Source organism: Mus pahari, chromosome X (assembly GCF_900095145.1).
Source record: "Mus pahari chromosome X, PAHARI_EIJ_v1.1, whole genome shotgun sequence".
NCBI classification, from domain to species: Eukaryota; Metazoa; Chordata; class Mammalia; order Rodentia; family Muridae; genus Mus; species Mus pahari.
The window spans coordinates 42212124-42228905 of record NC_034613.1 but is presented as its reverse complement, the minus strand read 5'-3'; the positions used below and the strand labels follow the sequence as shown (position 1 = coordinate 42228905).

At 42.1% G+C, this 16782-nt stretch overlaps 1 protein-coding gene across 4 annotated transcripts in view; it reads left to right on the top strand.

Annotated features, from left to right (window-relative positions):
- Positions 1–307: 307 nt before the first annotated feature.
- The window catches only part of Hs6st2 (heparan sulfate 6-O-sulfotransferase 2), a 280760-nt gene continuing 264285 nt past the window's right edge, over positions 308–16782 (top strand). Inside the window, exons 1-2 of one of the 4 annotated variants that reach the window (XM_021188029.1) lie at positions 308–989; positions 1785–2303. In XM_021188029.1, the coding sequence (XP_021043688.1) occupies positions 562–989; positions 1785–2303 (947 nt within the window). In that variant the 5' untranslated portion in view covers positions 308–561. Of the gene's footprint in view, positions 990–1642; positions 1667–1784; positions 2304–16782 lie in introns of those variants that run through there. The other 3 variants (XM_021188028.1, XM_029534400.1, XM_029534401.1) reach the window with 3 other exon arrangements.

Genomic DNA, 16782 nt, shown 5'->3' with positions numbered 1-16782 from the left:
ATTCCGGTTCTGTGCTGTGTGACCTTGGGTGCATATCTAATTCTCTCTGGGCTTCAGATTCTTCATATGCCACAACACCTTGAGCAAGATGGTCTGACTCTGATGAGGTGTGTAGTTAGACATCCATCCATTCAATAAACGGTAGTGAGTGAAATCTCTCTGAGGGCGGTGGGCTTGGTGCATGAGATTCACAAGGGGACAGGAATTAGAGCGAGAGTGCTTTGAAAATGCTCAAAATCCCCCATGTAAGGTTTTTTAGTCATGCTTTATTGCCATGCTGACTTACCTTTTCAGAAAATACCCCCCTCTTCCGTTGCAGAATGGAAATTGGCAAAGAGAGAGGGAAAGGGTCCAATTTGCGCCTTTGCTATTTTAAGGGAGGCTGAAATTATGAGCCAAAGTGGAGTGATGCGCTCTCTGGAGTAACCTGCGTTCTCCAACACAGGAGAAAACCCAGGTCTTTTGCTTGTGAAGTGGCTGGGGCTCTTGGGCGCGAGGCATTATTACATAAATTCAGGCTCGCTCCTGATCCTTAGTACCCTGAGTTGCCTGAAGGGGGGAATGGCACTGCCTGCGTTTGCAGCCGGGGCGCTCGGGCCGCCACTGCAACCGGAGCAAGGAGCGCCCGCCCGCACCACCTGTCCCCGCCGGCATTCCAGAGTAGAGGCCGAATTGGCAGCAAGCCGGCCCGTGTCTGTTGCCGCCTCAGTCCGCGCCGGCCCTCCTAGGGGTGTGTCTCTCGGATTCAACTCCCAGCCGCTCCAGGACAAGCCCCCAAAGGCATTTTCTTCCTTGGCGGGAGCCTTGCGCGCCCCGCTCTTCGCGCTGCTGCCTCGAGGCCGCCGCAGGCGGATGCACGACCTCAGGCGACGCTGGGACCTGGGCTCCCTCTGCCGGGCCCTGCTCACTCGGGGCCTGGCAGCCGTGGGCCACTCACTGAAGCACGTGCTCAGTGCGATCTTCTCCAAGATTTTTGGTCCCTTGGCCAGGTACGTGGTGGGCGAACGTGGGGCTTTCGCTCCGGGTCTAGGGTGAGCCCGGGAGGCGGGAGGAGGGAAAGCAGTTGGGAGCGAGGACAAGGCTCAAAGTTCCAGGGTGCGGGTGATGGCCGGGCTGGGGGACTACAGACGGGTTGAGCGCGCAACTGACCGCGGTGCGGCTCTTTTTCCGCTGTTCCGCGGGAAAGGGCTGCGCCGCCTCTGCTTGCAAAGTCAGGCAGCCCGCGGGCTCCTTCCTTCTCCCCCAGGGCAACCCCGAAGCCCCAGCTCACTTCTAGAGGCCACCTGGTGAGCAATGGGACGCGCGCCAAGGGAGCCCAGGTTTAGGATCAGCAGCTCTCGCACACGGAGGGAACTGGGGTCTGGGGCCCCAGAGAGTCCCGCGAGCCAACGGGATGGGGATGGGAGCTGGAGAGAGGAGAGCGGGAAGCACCCAGCGCCTAAGAAGGGTGGCGTGAGTTAGGGAGTAGAGAGACCAGGACCGGAGGAATCCTGTGGGGAATGAGACACCGCAGAGTGGGTCGGGGTTTTTCCGCGGGGGAGGGGGCCAACGGCCAGCGGGATGGAGTCGGGGTGAGGGGGGGTGTGCGGCAGAAGCCACAGCGCTGAGCCTGCCGGGAAGGAAGGAAGCGGGGAAGGGCGCCGCCGCCGCCGTGGTGGAGTACTCGGTAAGAACGGGAGGGGAAAGGGGCGCAACGGTGGCGCCACGGGGAGGGGGCGGTGCGGGAGCGAGGCGAGCACGGGCCGAGCTGCGGGATTGACGTAACGAGCTTGGGTTTCCCCCAGCGTCGGGAACATGGATGAGAAATCTAACAAGCTGCTGCTGGCTTTGGTGATGCTCTTCCTATTTGCCGTGATCGTCCTCCAATACGTGTGCCCCGGCACAGAATGCCAGCTCCTCCGCCTGCAGGCGTTCAGCTCCCCGGTGCCGGATCCGTACCGCTCGGAGGATGAGAGTTCCGCCAGGTTTGTACCCCGCTACAATTTCAGCCGCGGCGATCTCCTGCGCAAGGTAGACTTCGACATCAAGGGCGATGACCTGATCGTGTTCCTGCACATCCAGAAGACTGGGGGCACCACTTTTGGCCGTCACCTGGTGCGCAACATCCAGCTGGAGCAGCCATGTGAGTGCCGCGTGGGGCAGAAGAAATGCACTTGCCACCGGCCGGGTAAGAGGGAGACCTGGCTCTTCTCCAGGTTCTCCACCGGCTGGAGCTGCGGGCTGCACGCCGACTGGACCGAGCTCACCAGCTGCGTGCCGGCGGTGGTGGATGGCAAGCGCGACGCCAGGCTGAGACCTTCCAGGTGAGTCTCAGTGACTCCCTTAAGGGAGGTCACGGACCTGGGCCACGGTGCACCAGGGGCGGGAAAGGCTGTATCTGTAGTTGCTGTGCCCCCCCCCCCCCGTTGTACACCTTGGCGCCCAGTCCCTGCTGGGTAGACACTAGAGCCTATCTTAGTTGCTATGTCAGGAAGCATCTGGGCTGCAGCCCAGGACAGCCGGTCTGCCCATCAGAAGGTTAGCCTGCTTGCTGAGTGAGTGTGGGGAAAGCGGCCTGGCTGCCTGGAAAGTCCCCCAGCAGCCGCCAGGACTGGACACTACACTCTGAGCACTAGAAAGTCCTAAAGAACTGTGCTCTGCATGCAAATTCTCTGGGTCCATCCTCCTTATCCTGTCCTCCCTTCTGCACCTGGTCCCAAAGACCAGGCTTGTTCTCCTTCCATTTCCCGCTCCTGCATTCCCTCCCCCTCCTTTGAGTTTCTGGCTTTCTCTAGTGGAAAATTCTCTGCCCATCTTATCTGCTGTTGGTTACTTCTTCCTTCCTTTTCCTGGTCTTTCTCTTTCTATCTGCCGTTCCCCTTTCCACTTTTCTTCTCTCCCTCTTTCTCACCTTTCTCTTTCTTCTTTCCCTGACTTCTATCACCTCCCTACCCCCAGGACCCACTTTTCTCTGGAGAGCAGATGTCATTCTGCCACTATTTGGGGACACTCAGGGAGAGCTCCTAGCTCTCCTCTTGTGCCCCTTACCGTTGCCCACACTTGAAGTGTCCACCATACTTTTCGAATATAAGGGGGCACTCTGCCTGCTCAGTGACCAGTTGGAAAGTAGCTCTGGACCCTGCATAGGGCTCAGGAGTCACAGGAGTGCTAGAAGCTTGTTCTGAGGCTCAGAAATTCTAGAGCCTCAGCATCCATGGTCAGCTCAGGTTCTTGCCAACAGGGAATGAATGAAATAGAAAAAAACTGCTTTGTGGATAATATCTGTATCCAGCAAGGAGGCATTTTCTTCCATTTAAGCTGCTATGGCCAGTTCCTGGAGGTCATGGGGTGCTGTGAAGTGGACAAAAGGAGCTGCTTTGGAGTGAAATCAATCCAGTCAGAGCTATTGTTTTGCAAAGCCCTTGAAAACAAATCTGGACTAGGGCAGGGAGTCTGAGTTACTTGCAGGGAGTGAAATTGGGGTCTTCTGGTGAACAATCATCATAGTGTCTCACTCTGCCCATTTTTGGTGACTTCTTGGGCTCTCAAAGGTTCTGTTGCTGCTGCCTCTGCTGCTTTTGTTCACTTGGACCCTTCCTGCCTTACACAGCCTATGCTTTCCTAGCTGAAGTGATGTTTTGCAGGTAGCTGTAAAGGACGAACTGTAGGTACAATGATTTCTTCTATCTAGCTTTAGCAAAGGGAGCCCCTGGTTTTCTGGTCACACCAGTTTACAGTGGCCTTTCTCAAAGGCCGGAGTCCTTTCTGAATCCTTTGAACTTTCATTTTCCTTTCTACACTCACAGGTTTGTTTTCCTATCACAAGAGATCCTTGGCCACAGAAAGGTTGAGTCTCAGTTCATGGCAAGGATTGTGTTAAGTCGTCACAACAGTATTGTGCTGTTTAAGAAAGTCCCCTTCAGATCTGGCAGTACAGTAAATGATCTCTTATGCTAGCTTGTAGGTGTACTGAAGAATAGTGATCACAAACAATGTTTAGGGCAAAAGTCGACTTCTACACCTACAATAGTGGGGGTAGTGGTGGTGGGGATTAGAAGAGAAGTCTTAACTGCTGTGGAAAAAGCTGTGTCTAGCATTGTATATGACGTGTGTGCCTATACCAGTTCCTTCGAACATGTAGGTCAGGGTGTGGTGTCTGCAAATAGACTCTTAATGTGGTCTGAATTATCTATTCAGTTGAAGCAAAATTGTTTGTAATACAATTCAGTTTTCTTGGGCATTAAAAGGGTGATATCATAGTGCCATCTAGTCTAATCAAAGAAGAACCATGTTTGGAAAAGTTAGTTGATTGTACGGTATTTATGAAAATGAAATAAAATTTCCTAGAGAAATACAATATCATCTCAAGGGACCTTTATTAGTTCACTCCTTTCTGCCTATCTCCAGAATTATTCAGTGATTGCCTGAAGGCTCCAGACTTTTCCAGGCTATTGAGAGATCTCTGCTTGCAGGATGACACTACTGATAATGTGTATGCATCATGTGTGCTTGTACATGGGTGATAGAAATTTAGTAATCGAGGCAACTGCACAGCTAGCGATTCGTAGACATACTGGTCTCAGGACTACAGAATAAACCTCTAAATCCCTAGTAGTGCAGTCTATGTGGAGAGAACATTCTATTTTGTAATGAGTTTTCATACTGTTATTTCTTTGCGAATGTGTACTGTCCTTTGGAGAATGGCAGACAGGACAAGAATATTCCCTTTTTATCAGAAGACAATGAATGACATGCAAAGAGGCTGATTGACTTTTCCAAGGTCATTGAGGTCTTTAGTGACACAGCAGACATCTGACTCCATTTCTGTCTGACTCGGTCCTCTTTGGTATTGTGACTCTACCTTGATGAGTAGTTTTACCCAAACACAATGAGGTATTTCCTACTAGTGATGATAAATGTTAGTGGGAATTGCTCTCATCTTCATTATTACTGTTATCAGCCATTTTACACTTGTAACTTCAGAGGAATGGCTGGGCCACCATTGCCACCCTCATCCAAGAAGAATGGATTTCTGTAGGAAGGAAGCTTTATTCTCAGCAGGAGCAGATCTTGGGGCCAGATTGCTGTGAGGCTTCTTTTTATGTTGTAAATCTCTGTAAAGCTAAACAGGATGAGACTAGATTGGATTGGAGAGTACCAGAAGTAGCCACCTTCTGAGGGTGAGGCTTTCTCCCACATTAGGGTTAGCAAGAGGTCCCTCTATCCTTCCATCAGTGTAACACCTGAAATGGTTTCATGCTTCTGTGGAAGGTAAAGTGCTTGGGTGATATAATATATTGTTGAATAGAAATGACTGATCATATTGTCTGGCTAGAGGGAATGACTGAGGGAAGGGAGGGAGCTAGATACTGAGACTGAGAAATGCTCGAGTTGTTTATTAGACTAATATTTCCTAAAAAAAAAAAAATTAGAAGTTGCCTTTCATCCATCTGTTTGCCAGTATGTTGCCTGAGGTCCGAAAGGAGTTCTGCTCATTTTAGAATTTCTGAGACCATTTAAAAAAATGTATCAAAACACTGTTGCACACCAGCTGTTCAAATTCCCCAATTCTACAGGCTTTTTCTAGACCCAAACTTCCTACATTTATAGCCAACTCTAGTGTGTCACTTGGTCTGTGGGAGGAATCAAAACTCACAAGGCACACAAACCCTGTTCTTCACTTGGTAGACTGCTGGCTGGTGCCCATGAGATGGCTCTGAGCTCAAACCCTATGGCTCCACAAGTCTCAGAATTTGCATATCTGCTGCATTCTAGATTTTAACATCTCTACAATTTTAGTAGCCACACAAAAGGATAACATTAAAATCTGGTAGCATATTGTTGATAGGAAAGGACTAAAATGTTTTTGTCTAGATGTAGAAAAGCTTTCTGTTTTGAGGATCAGACATTCATTTATAAATATGATTAAAACTTTCTATTTTTCTTAAAATGTGGGTTTAGTTTTAAAAATCTAGAATAGAGTTTATGTACCTGATTATCCCTTTCGTGCCTTTATTTGTACTCCCTCTAGCTTCTGGTTTGCATTGAGGCACGAGACAGGCATGTGGTGCAAGACGAGGCAGGGAAAGATGGAATTATTACAACAAGCAGTTCCACCCATGTGGTCCATCAGGCATTGGTCCATTGGCTTCTCACCTTGCCTTGGTTGAGGATGTCTTTATTTATTAGTTAAATACTATATGCTATGTGTATGGTATTTTGCCTTCATTAATATCTGTGTACCATGTGCATGTCCAACATTCTCAGAGACCAGAAGAGGGTGTTGAATCCCCTGGGATTGGAGTTACAGATGGTTGACAACAATGTGGGTGCTGAGAATTGAACCTGGGTCCTTTGGAACTACAGATGGTAGCTTTAACCATTGAGCCACGTCTCCAGCCTCAGTGCTTTTGACTGGTTGTCTGTCGGTGAGAGCTTTTGCATTGTTATCAAATACCCAATACAAGCAACTTAAAAGGAAGAAAAATTTCTTTGTTCACCATTTCAGAGGGTTCAGTTCATGGTACCTTGGCTCCATATGCTTGGATAGAACTATCAAGGCCACAGGAACAAGTGACAGAGGGTATTTCTCACCTTACAGAAGACACAGGAAGTAGAAAGGCAGGAAGGAGTAAGGTGTCCTTAATGATCTGTCCTCAGTGACCCCTTTCCTCAAGCCAGGCCCCATCTCCTAAAGTTTCTACCACTTCCTAAAATAGTGCTATCATCTGGGAGCCAGGCATTCAAAATTTGAACCTGTGCAGGAAAATTCATATTAAAATTATAATAAAGAGCAGAATGAGGGGTAGTGGTGGTGGTGGTGAGAGAAACCATGAATGAGAGAGAATAAGAGCCCTTTGTAGAATTCTAGCACTATTTGTTAGTACCTTGGTATGGATGGTAAATGGTTTGTTTCATCCTTAATCAGACTCCCAAGTTCTCAGGTAGTACAAAATGTTACTCGGAGTTAGCTTCTGGTCATGGTCTAAGGTTACTGCCATTATGTGGCAATTAAAACACTAAAGCTTGTTTTCTATGGGTATCAGTTGTCAACTGAGATAATATGAAATAACATTAAAAGAATACTCATCTTTTCCCCACTGTCATTCATTAAATAAAATCTTATGAAATGGTCCATTTTATTCCAGGGAAGACATGCTCTTATAAAGCTGACAGTAGAATTGAACAATTTGATACTTTAGATATTTAATTAAAAAGACGTATTTTGTTTGAAAACTATCTGGAAACTAATAATGTCTTTAAACTGTCAACCATTTATCAGAATATATTAAAAACAGAGACCTTTTCATCCGTTTCGTGGTAATTGAGATCTAATCTAAAAACCAGGAGAAGTAATAATCTGTGCCCTGGTCCTGTGTCAGCAACTGAGGAGATGAGGATGAAACCAGTGCCAAGAAAGCCTCCATTACCCTCTTTAGCCTAAAGCCTCTAAAGTGAAGCAATGTGTAGTATAGATAAGATGCTTGGGGAAGGGGTTTCACAGTCAGAGCAGATCCATTCCTATTTGTGGCCACAATGTCTTTTTGGTAAAATGGGAGATTTGAACAAAATGTTTCCCAAAGTCCGTTCCTTTGTGAAGTATAAAAGACAAGGTAAAACAAGAAAAAAGAAAAGGTCCTTCTAAGAAGGCCCGTGGGACTATAAAGTAGTATTGAAGAGAAATGAGACTTTGTGCTAGTCTTGCCATCCTCTTGGCAGTGTGGAGCCAATGGGCATTATGGCTTCAAGGAGCCTGATCTTAGGGAAGGTACATACTTGGGCAAGTAATGGCTGTAGAGGTAAATTGAAGTAAAGCTCCACCACGAGGAATCTGGACATATGATGAAGGCTATGGACCCATGTGAGTATGTAAAGATCTTACACATAATAATGGAAGATTACTAAAAGCATAAAAGTAAATAAAGGCATTTAAACTTCATTTACTGGTATGTCTCTGACTTCTAGTCTGCAGCTGAGATAGCACTGTAGATTAAAACAGTGAGGTTCAGTAGGGGTCTGCTTAGGGCTGGGAGAACTCTTGTTGCCTAGACTCCTAGTGGGCAGGGCTTGTAAGGAGATGGGAATTGGGGCTCTGGTCCTGGTTAAAGCTTAGTGGTGTATGTGGGAATCTGTGAACCCAGTTAATCTGAATTCACAATTGGCATTATTATTTAAATGATAGCTGCAATTCACACATGGGACTCTTAGTCAAAGAAAGGAGGTTTGAATAAAGTAAAAGATAGACAGTTATGATTACATAAAAATGAGAATGTTCATCTGTCAAAGGAAAGAAAAAGCCAAAATGAAAAGGCATATGTCAAACTCATGAAAATATGTGCAACAATTACAACAGACAAAAGGCTGAAATCTTTTCTGTGCAAAGAAACCCTATGAATTGATTAGAGAAACAAAGGGCATGTCCAGACAGTTTAGGACATGAGGCCCTAGACTAGTTTGCAGACATGGAAAAAAAAAGGCTCAGTCTCACTGATGCTAAAGAAATGCAAATAGAAGCATTTAAACTCAGGACAACTTTATTTCTATTCGCCGATTAACCCTAATTCAAAAACATAAAAGCTAATCTATATTACCACCAGAACAAAAATAAAATATTAGTAGCCAGTACTGCAAGTAATTATATCATAATTCTTACAAATTGTTGTTAGAGGATGAATTAGATAATGTAAACATAGAACATTAGCCATATTTACTTCTTCAGACAAGAGATATGTTTCTCCTGTAGGTGGTAGAGCACTTGGCTAGGATGGGCGAAGTCCAGGGTTCAATCCATAGTACCACAGAGGTTTTCTTTCTTTCTTTCTTTCTTTCTTTCTTTCTTTCTTTCTTTCTTTCTTTCTTTCTTTCTTTCTTTCTTTCTTTCTTTCTTTCTTTCTTTNGGTTTTCTTTCTTTCTTTCTTTCTTTCTTTCTTTCTTTCTTTCTTTCTTTCTTTCTTTCTTTCTTTCTTTCTTTCTTTCTTTCTTTCTTTCTTTCACCCATCAGTTATTTTTTTTTGGTATGGAAAACAAAACCCCTACACACATTTTATTTATTTGTTTACTCATTCATTCATTCATTTATTTGACAATCATTCACTGAGTACCTGCCATCGTCACTATATCTTTATGTTGTGGGCTCTGTGATGAGGCTTTTGTTTGTTTGTTTGTTGTGGATGTATTGCTTTTTTTAAGCAGAGGAGGAATGGAAGAGCAATAAAAAAAATCTTTCTATCTCTACTAAATCTAAGCAATAGAGAACACAGACGGGAAGAAGACGGGATCTCAAGAGACATGGGAATGATGTCTTTTTTTTCTTTTTTCTTTTATTCTTTTTCTTTTCTTTTTGATATGCTGTGGATTTTGAATTTCATTCAAAGTGTGTATCCCCTTGAAAATAAAAATAAACACAGCTGTGGCACACACCTTTAAAGCAAGTGCTGCAGAGACAAAGGCAGACAAATCCCCCTGAGTTTAAGGCCAGACTAGCTTAGCTAGTGATTCCTGGGTTCTGGGTTAGCAAGAGTTACATGGTGAGACCCTGTCTCAAAAAATAGGAAGTAATACCAATTTTTAAAAATAAAACTTTTCTGTGGTCATGAAAAATGTACTTATGTCTGAATTTTGCTCCCTGAAGACTATCTGTGGTTGTTTCATTAGCCTTTTGATATCCTGGTAGCCCTTAATGAAGAGAGTAGCTTGAGTATGGTCAACCCTCCCACTGAAAGGCAGAGGTGCTAAGTCTGATTAGTCCAGCACTGGGTGCTGATTTTTCTCCTAATTGGCTAATTTACTTCTCACATCCCATGGGAGTCTGTACCGGCAAAGCATAGATATATCTAGGTGAATTGCTATTGTTGCTTCTTTACTAAAAGTTGCAATGAAATAGGAAGTTAATAGTTGTCCACAATTGGAATTAGAAGGCTTAGGTTTTTTTGTTTTTTTTTTTTGGCCATGGCTCTTCAGGATGACTTGGAATGTTGGCCCCTTCATGGGACTCTTAAGTGAGCTGATTGCCTAGCTATAAGAGCACAGTTTGAGGTTGGTTAAGGGTTGTGATTCTAAACATCAATCAGGGAGAACATCAGTTAGTCCATGTGTTGTTTTCATTCAGGAAAAGAGTCTGCATAAGAACTTTACCCTTAATTAGACATAAATGACATAAATGAAGTCCATTAGAATACTCTATTTTCCAGTTATTCTAGATGTCTGTGGGCCAACTCTGTATACATCTAGTGAGGTGCATACTCTTATTCTTGAATCTCCACTAAAACTACACCCAATGTAAAAGTTATTTTGACAATATAAACAAAGTCATCTATGGTCAAAAAGCTAATATTGACATTCTGCATCAGAAAAATAGCGTATTTAGTGATTGAATTAGAGAGGAAGGCATGACTGGGCATGCCCCTCTTCCTAGGAAGGGATAATGAATAATCCACTTAATGGTACATGGCATGTAAAACAATACCATTGTAAGCTTTGGGAAATATTTGTCTGAACTTCAGTCAAATATTTATTGTCAAGAGAGTTTTTCTTGCTCTAGGTCTTGCACTGTGTTGATTATCTGGTTGGTCTTATTGCATCCAGTTGTTATTTCTGCCATTTTGCTTCCTAGAACAGTGTGGAAGACTTTGACACATTTCAGAGCATTACACTAAATAAATCTGTCTTGCACATTCCACTGTGCTTTTTCTGGAATATTATAAATATTCAAATACAGGCATATATGCAGATTCAAAATAAAATTCAATACATGTAAATTCTGCATAAGTTTCTTACTTATAACAGTAATAGTTTTGAACTTGTTATCCTATGATATAAATATATCAAATGTGAGCTCATGGGAATTACCAATAAGTATATTTTTCTGATTAAGTTGTGAGCTTTTTTTTCACTGACAATTTAAGCTTCAATTCTGAGTTATAAGAGAATAATTTGCACTTCATTTATTCTAAATTGTCAAGAATTGAGCTCTTCCACAATGTAAATGTCTGCAAAGAAGATTTCTTATTCAGTTTGATTGCTTCTTAAATTTTACTAGCAGAGATGCCCTAGTGAGTCTGAGAGAACTGGACTGTTGCTTGTGATGAATTTAGTCCTGGTGAATCACTTCCATGTACTTGTCTGTGGAGGCACAGAGCAATTGAACTGTGCAGTGTATTGACTTATATCAGATGGATTAGCCTTGTGTGCGCCATCTCTTGCATTAATTGACTTTTCCCTATTGTTATTGGAATTTTTGGGGTCAAAGACTGGGTACTGTCAACTCCAGCAAACTAGACTCATCCGCAGTATGTCAATTAAAAGGACAATAGTGAAAAACAGAAGGAGATTCATTCGGTATGGTCAAATTGTGAAGAGGAACAAATAAAAAGGGTCAGGTGATCCCTTTAGTCCATATGCAGTATAATGACATTTTTAGGTTTAAATAGAGGTCAAAAGGTATGCATAATGAATCAGTCCTAGACAAGATGGGGGCTACATATTCCTGACACACCATTGTTACTGTGTGGGTCTGTTATGCAAGGGTGTCTGCTAGGATGTCAGAACTGTGTGAAATTTCTTCATGTGAGACAAGTTCCTCTTCTGGCTTAAGCATTTTCCTTTTTGAGGCATAAATTTTGGCATTAAATGAAATCAGCAAATTACCACTTCAATTTTCAGATAAATATGTGCTTACATACACTTACAACTTAATGGTGATAAGGAGAAATTAAATCTACTGATTTCTTCTAAAAACTAATAGATGAACAAAAATTACAAAATGCAGAAGATTTTAACCACACAAGCTCAATATAAAATATATAACTATGTAGATATACATATAATATCTAGCTTATATACACATATTTACATCAAACTGAATAAATACATTTTTTTCCTCATGTACTTCTGGAATGCTTTGAAAATATTCTTTGTAATAAACTCTAAAGTTAGGATTTACAAACTCAGGTAAACAAACAACATGTTTAAAAACAGATTTATTTTTTTATTCTGTGTATATATGTGTGTTTATGCATACATGAATGCAAATTCTCAAGGAGAGCAGGGGCACTGGGTCCCCTGGAACTAGAGTTATAGAAAGGCAATTATAAGCTGCCTGATGTGGATGCTGGGAATTGAATTCAGGTGCTCTATAAGAGCAATGCACTTTCTTTTTTTTCCATTTTTTCCTATCTATCTATCTATCTATCTATCTATCTATCTATCTATCTATCTATCTATCAATCTATCTATCTGTCTATCTACTTACCTACCTATTTATTGAGTCTCTACAGTCCTGTAGTCATGACTGTCCTGGAGCTCACTATATGTGAGAGACTAGGCTGGCCTTGAACTTACAGAAGTCCCTCTTCCTTCTGAGTGAGATTAAAGGTGTGTATCACCATTTTGGCTGAAATGCCTATTTTTAACCTCTGAACTATCTTTTTAGCCCCTAAGAAATAATGTTATAGATCCTATATAGTATTGTTTAATAACTGGTTGTTATTTCCAGTCCAGTAGGTACAGGGAACTGGATTATGCTTGAGTGTATACAAAGGAACATTAGTAGATAGGTATTGCCAATCAGATTTTTCACAGATTATGGCAAGTTTCTTAATTTGCAGGCAAAATTGAACTCCAAATCAGCCCATGTGAATGGCTGTACAGTGCTTGCTTAATCCAGGTAGTTTGGCATGATTGGTGGTGAATATCTATCACCATTTTGGAATATATGCTTATTTAAATCCCCCAAAAGGAACATTATATATAGTTTTTCATTTAATACATAGAACAACCCTTTGAGGTAGACATTTTAAAAAATCTACTTACAGATAAATAACAGGATTGTTCTCTCTCTCTTTCATTCCCCCTTTCCCTCTCTTTGTCTCCCTCTCCCTCCCTATCCTCCCCCTTCCCCTCCCTCCCCCCTTCTCTTCTAAATCTAATCAGCCAGAGAATATTGGAACAGTATATAAAAATATTCAGAACACCTGGCCTGCTTTAGAGCTTCCTGGGTCTACTAAATAATCAGAAAAACTTAACAAAAGAATTTACTGATTATAAGTGGAATGGAAACTTGATATGACTATTAGAGCCATTAGAACCCCAGCATGCAGGGGAAAAAAGCCTGATATGGCCCCACATGACTATAGAGATGTGCTTAAGAGATGGAGACAGGCGTATCCCAAGGCTTACTAGCTGAATTGGTGAGCTCTAGGTTCAGTGAGAGACACATAATGTGATTAAGGAAGACATTGATCTTGGCTCTCCACATGCATGTCCATACATGTTGATACTTCCTCATGGAGGTGCCCTTTTGTGCGACCTCACCACCACTGCCACACACATACATACTTTTAAAATGTTGCTCTTTGTTAGGCAGTGGCAGAGCCTCTCAGGAGACAGAAGTGGATGCTCACAGTCATCCATTGGATGGAGCACATGGTCCCCAATGAAGGAGCTAGAGAAAGTACCCAAGGAGCTGAAGGGGTTTGCAGCCCCCTAGGAGGAACAACAATATGAACTAACCAGTAACTCTAGAGCTCCCCGGGACTAAACCACCAATCAAAGAAAACACATGGTGGGACTTGTGTCTCTAGCTGCATATGTAGCAGATGATGGCCTAGTCGGTCATCAGTGGGAGGAGAGGCCCTTGGTCCTGTGAAGGTTCTGTGCCCCAGTACAGGGGAATGCCAGGGCCAGGATGCAGGAGTGTGTGAGTTGGTGAGCAGGTGGAGGGGGGAGGGTATAGGAGGTTTTCGGATGGGAAACCAGGAAAGCGGATAACATTTGAAATGTAAGTAAAGAAAATATCTAATAAAAAATAAAACAAAAGAAAAATAAAAAAAAAACATGTTGCTCTTTGAAGTAAACTTTACTATTCATCTTTTTCTCTCTTAAATAAATGCTCAGACAGCTAATTTATTTCAAATGCTTTCAAGACTGATTTTTACAGAGGGATGAAGGGATAGTGTTTTAGGGTGTGTTGGTCATGTTCATTTTCCTCTGTCACTGTAACATGTAATTAAGCAAAGCAACTGAAAGGAGGCTAATAGTTTGAGAGACCTCATCTCTTGGCAAGATTGCTCTATTTCATTCTATACTTGATCTTAGCCAAAAGGCTGAGAAGTGATGCTCTACATCATTCTAGACCCTGGTGAAGAAGAGATGCCAGTTCTTTACCTTATGGTATCCAGGAAGCAGAGAGGTCAAGGACACAAAGTCCCTAACATGTGCCTCCAGGGGAGTCTTTCCTCTCAAGCCCATCGCCTGGCTATGAAGAAGCCACAGACCAGGAATCTTTAGAGGACATTTTTCTTCAATATTTAAACCATAGCACAGGGGAATCATTCAAAAAACAAAACAAAAACCAAAATGAGGAAGATATGGTGACCCAACACTCATAGTCTGGGCATCTAGGAAGCCAAGATGAAGGATTGTTTGAGTTCAGGGGTTCAGGACCAGTCTGGGCAATATAACAAGACCACATTTCCACAAAAAAAAAATACAAACAAAATAAAAAAAGCAAGTAAACAAGTAAGTGATGTTATAGGCTTTTAACTATAGTTTAATTTCTTCCCTATCCATACTTAAAATATGCTGTACACTCTGGGAGATTGTAAGGAGCTAAACACTTCACTTCTTCTGGAATGTTGTTGTCATTTTATTAGTAATATGTCATGATTGGTCATGACTTTTCTGTAAATGGGCATCTTTTTCTCTTCTTTTCTTCTGTATTTGGTCTGTATAGACACAGTGCTACTGTGTTCAACCAGGGCAGTTCCTGTCATATGGGAGCAGAGGAGTCAGTGGAATAGAAGAGACTTTCTCTTAAAACCAGAAAAGATATTTGAGAGCCTGTTCTTATCCTATGGCCTCATTATGAACTAAATACAAATATATTTTGTTAGCAAAATAACCAAGTGAGCGAGGGTAGCAAGTGTAACCATTCTCTCCCTTCAAGGGTGTCATTAAGTGAACATGCAAATTAGCAAAAGCCTTCTAGCCTGGCAGGCATTATTAGTGTGAATGGCAAAAAAAATTAGGTTGAAGGCATGGAAGAATGCTCATGCTTTGTAGACCCAGAGGCTAGTGGACGCTTGGGCTGGTACCCACTTAGATGAGATTCAGAGATGAATGTAAGATTATGGAGCAGAGTATGTTGATGGCTGATAAGCCTATAAGCCTGCTTGAACTATTTCTTTCTCTCTTTTTTTGGCCAAGTAATTGTGCAGACAGTATTTGTGACTGTTTTTGATGCAGGTATATTCCAAGACTACAATAGACTATGGTATTTCATTAGCACATGTTCAAATGAAGCATGTTGGGCTGAATGATGAACACTAGGCTACTCAAGAAAAATTAAGTCAATAAAAACTATGATGAACATATATAAAAGATTTTATGTATAAGCAGCACATAGATGTGAGAATGTGACACTGAACCAAGATTTTTAATGTTTTTATTTTCAAATAAAATGATCACTGTGTGTTTTTCTCTTAGGTAAAGATTCATACATAGCATTTACCACCCTCATTTTATTCATTGTGACTTTGAAGAAAAGAAAAGACCCCAGAAACAACAAACAAACAAACAAAACCACAAACAAATAAAAATCCACCAACCAACTAACTTTAAACAAACAAACAAGAAACAAAAGAAAAGAATACAGATGATTTTCAGATTAGTATAGGATTTTTACAATCTTTTGGCAGCTTCTGTATTTCTCACCATATGGATGTACATTAAATCTGCATCTCGTTCTCGTTTATATGTTTATGAAGTTAAAAAGTTATGAAGTTAAAAACATGCACACACAAAATAATTAGGCAAGCGATTTGTGTTTGACAATGTTTGGTGACTAAATGCCAATTAGAGGTTTTTTTTTAAAGCATTGCTTTCCTAATCCAATGCTTCGATGCTTTTTGGTGTATGCACTTAGGGACAGAATCCATTTAAAGTGCCAGAATTTGCATACATGCAGCTTTGAGTGAGATGTCTGTTTATTCCAAACGATTTTGAGAAATTATTAGTGAGGTGCTTAGAGACCTACATGTCAAGAGATCCATTAGGGTGAGACTGATATCACACTTTTGGGTTCCAGAATTTCTTCCTGTGGAGAAAAGGGTGTGTTTTCATTATTTAGAAAGCTAAAGGGGTGTAGCTCAGCTAAACTATTTAATGGAGCCAGATTTGCTCAGCTCACCTCAACAAGGGCATCGTGTGTCCTAGGCACCTTGTCTAAAGCCACTATAGAAAACTGGCTCATAAGTTCCCAGAGTTCAGCTAAAGGCTGAGTAAAAGGCTACACACAGGATTTGTTTTCCTGAAAGTCAGAATTTCCTTCTTCAAATAATTTAGTTGCATTGGAATGAATAAAATCGTGATTCTCGCCTTTGAATGTCATATTGTTTTTTCTATTCTTTTTCTCCTCCTCCTCTTCCTCCTCCTTCTCCTCCTCTTCCTCCTCTTCCTCCTTCTCACTCGCTCTCTCTGTCTCTCTGTCTCTTTCTCTCTGTCTCTCTGTCTCTGTCTCTGTCTCTGTCTCTCTCTTTTGATACAGTCTCATATTTTCTGAGCTGGTCTCAAATCCACTTTGCAGCAGAAGATGACCTTGAATTACATATCCTCTTGGAGTGTTGTGATTGTAGATGTGTGCATCACCATTTATGCAGTCTGGTGACCAAACTCAAGGCTTTGTGAAAGCTCTGCAAATACTCTACCAGCTGAGCCCTGATTTATTTTCTTTCTTTCTTTCTTTCTTTCTTTCTTTCTTTCTTTCTTTCTTTCTTTCTTTCTTTCTTTCTTTCTTTCTTTCTTTCT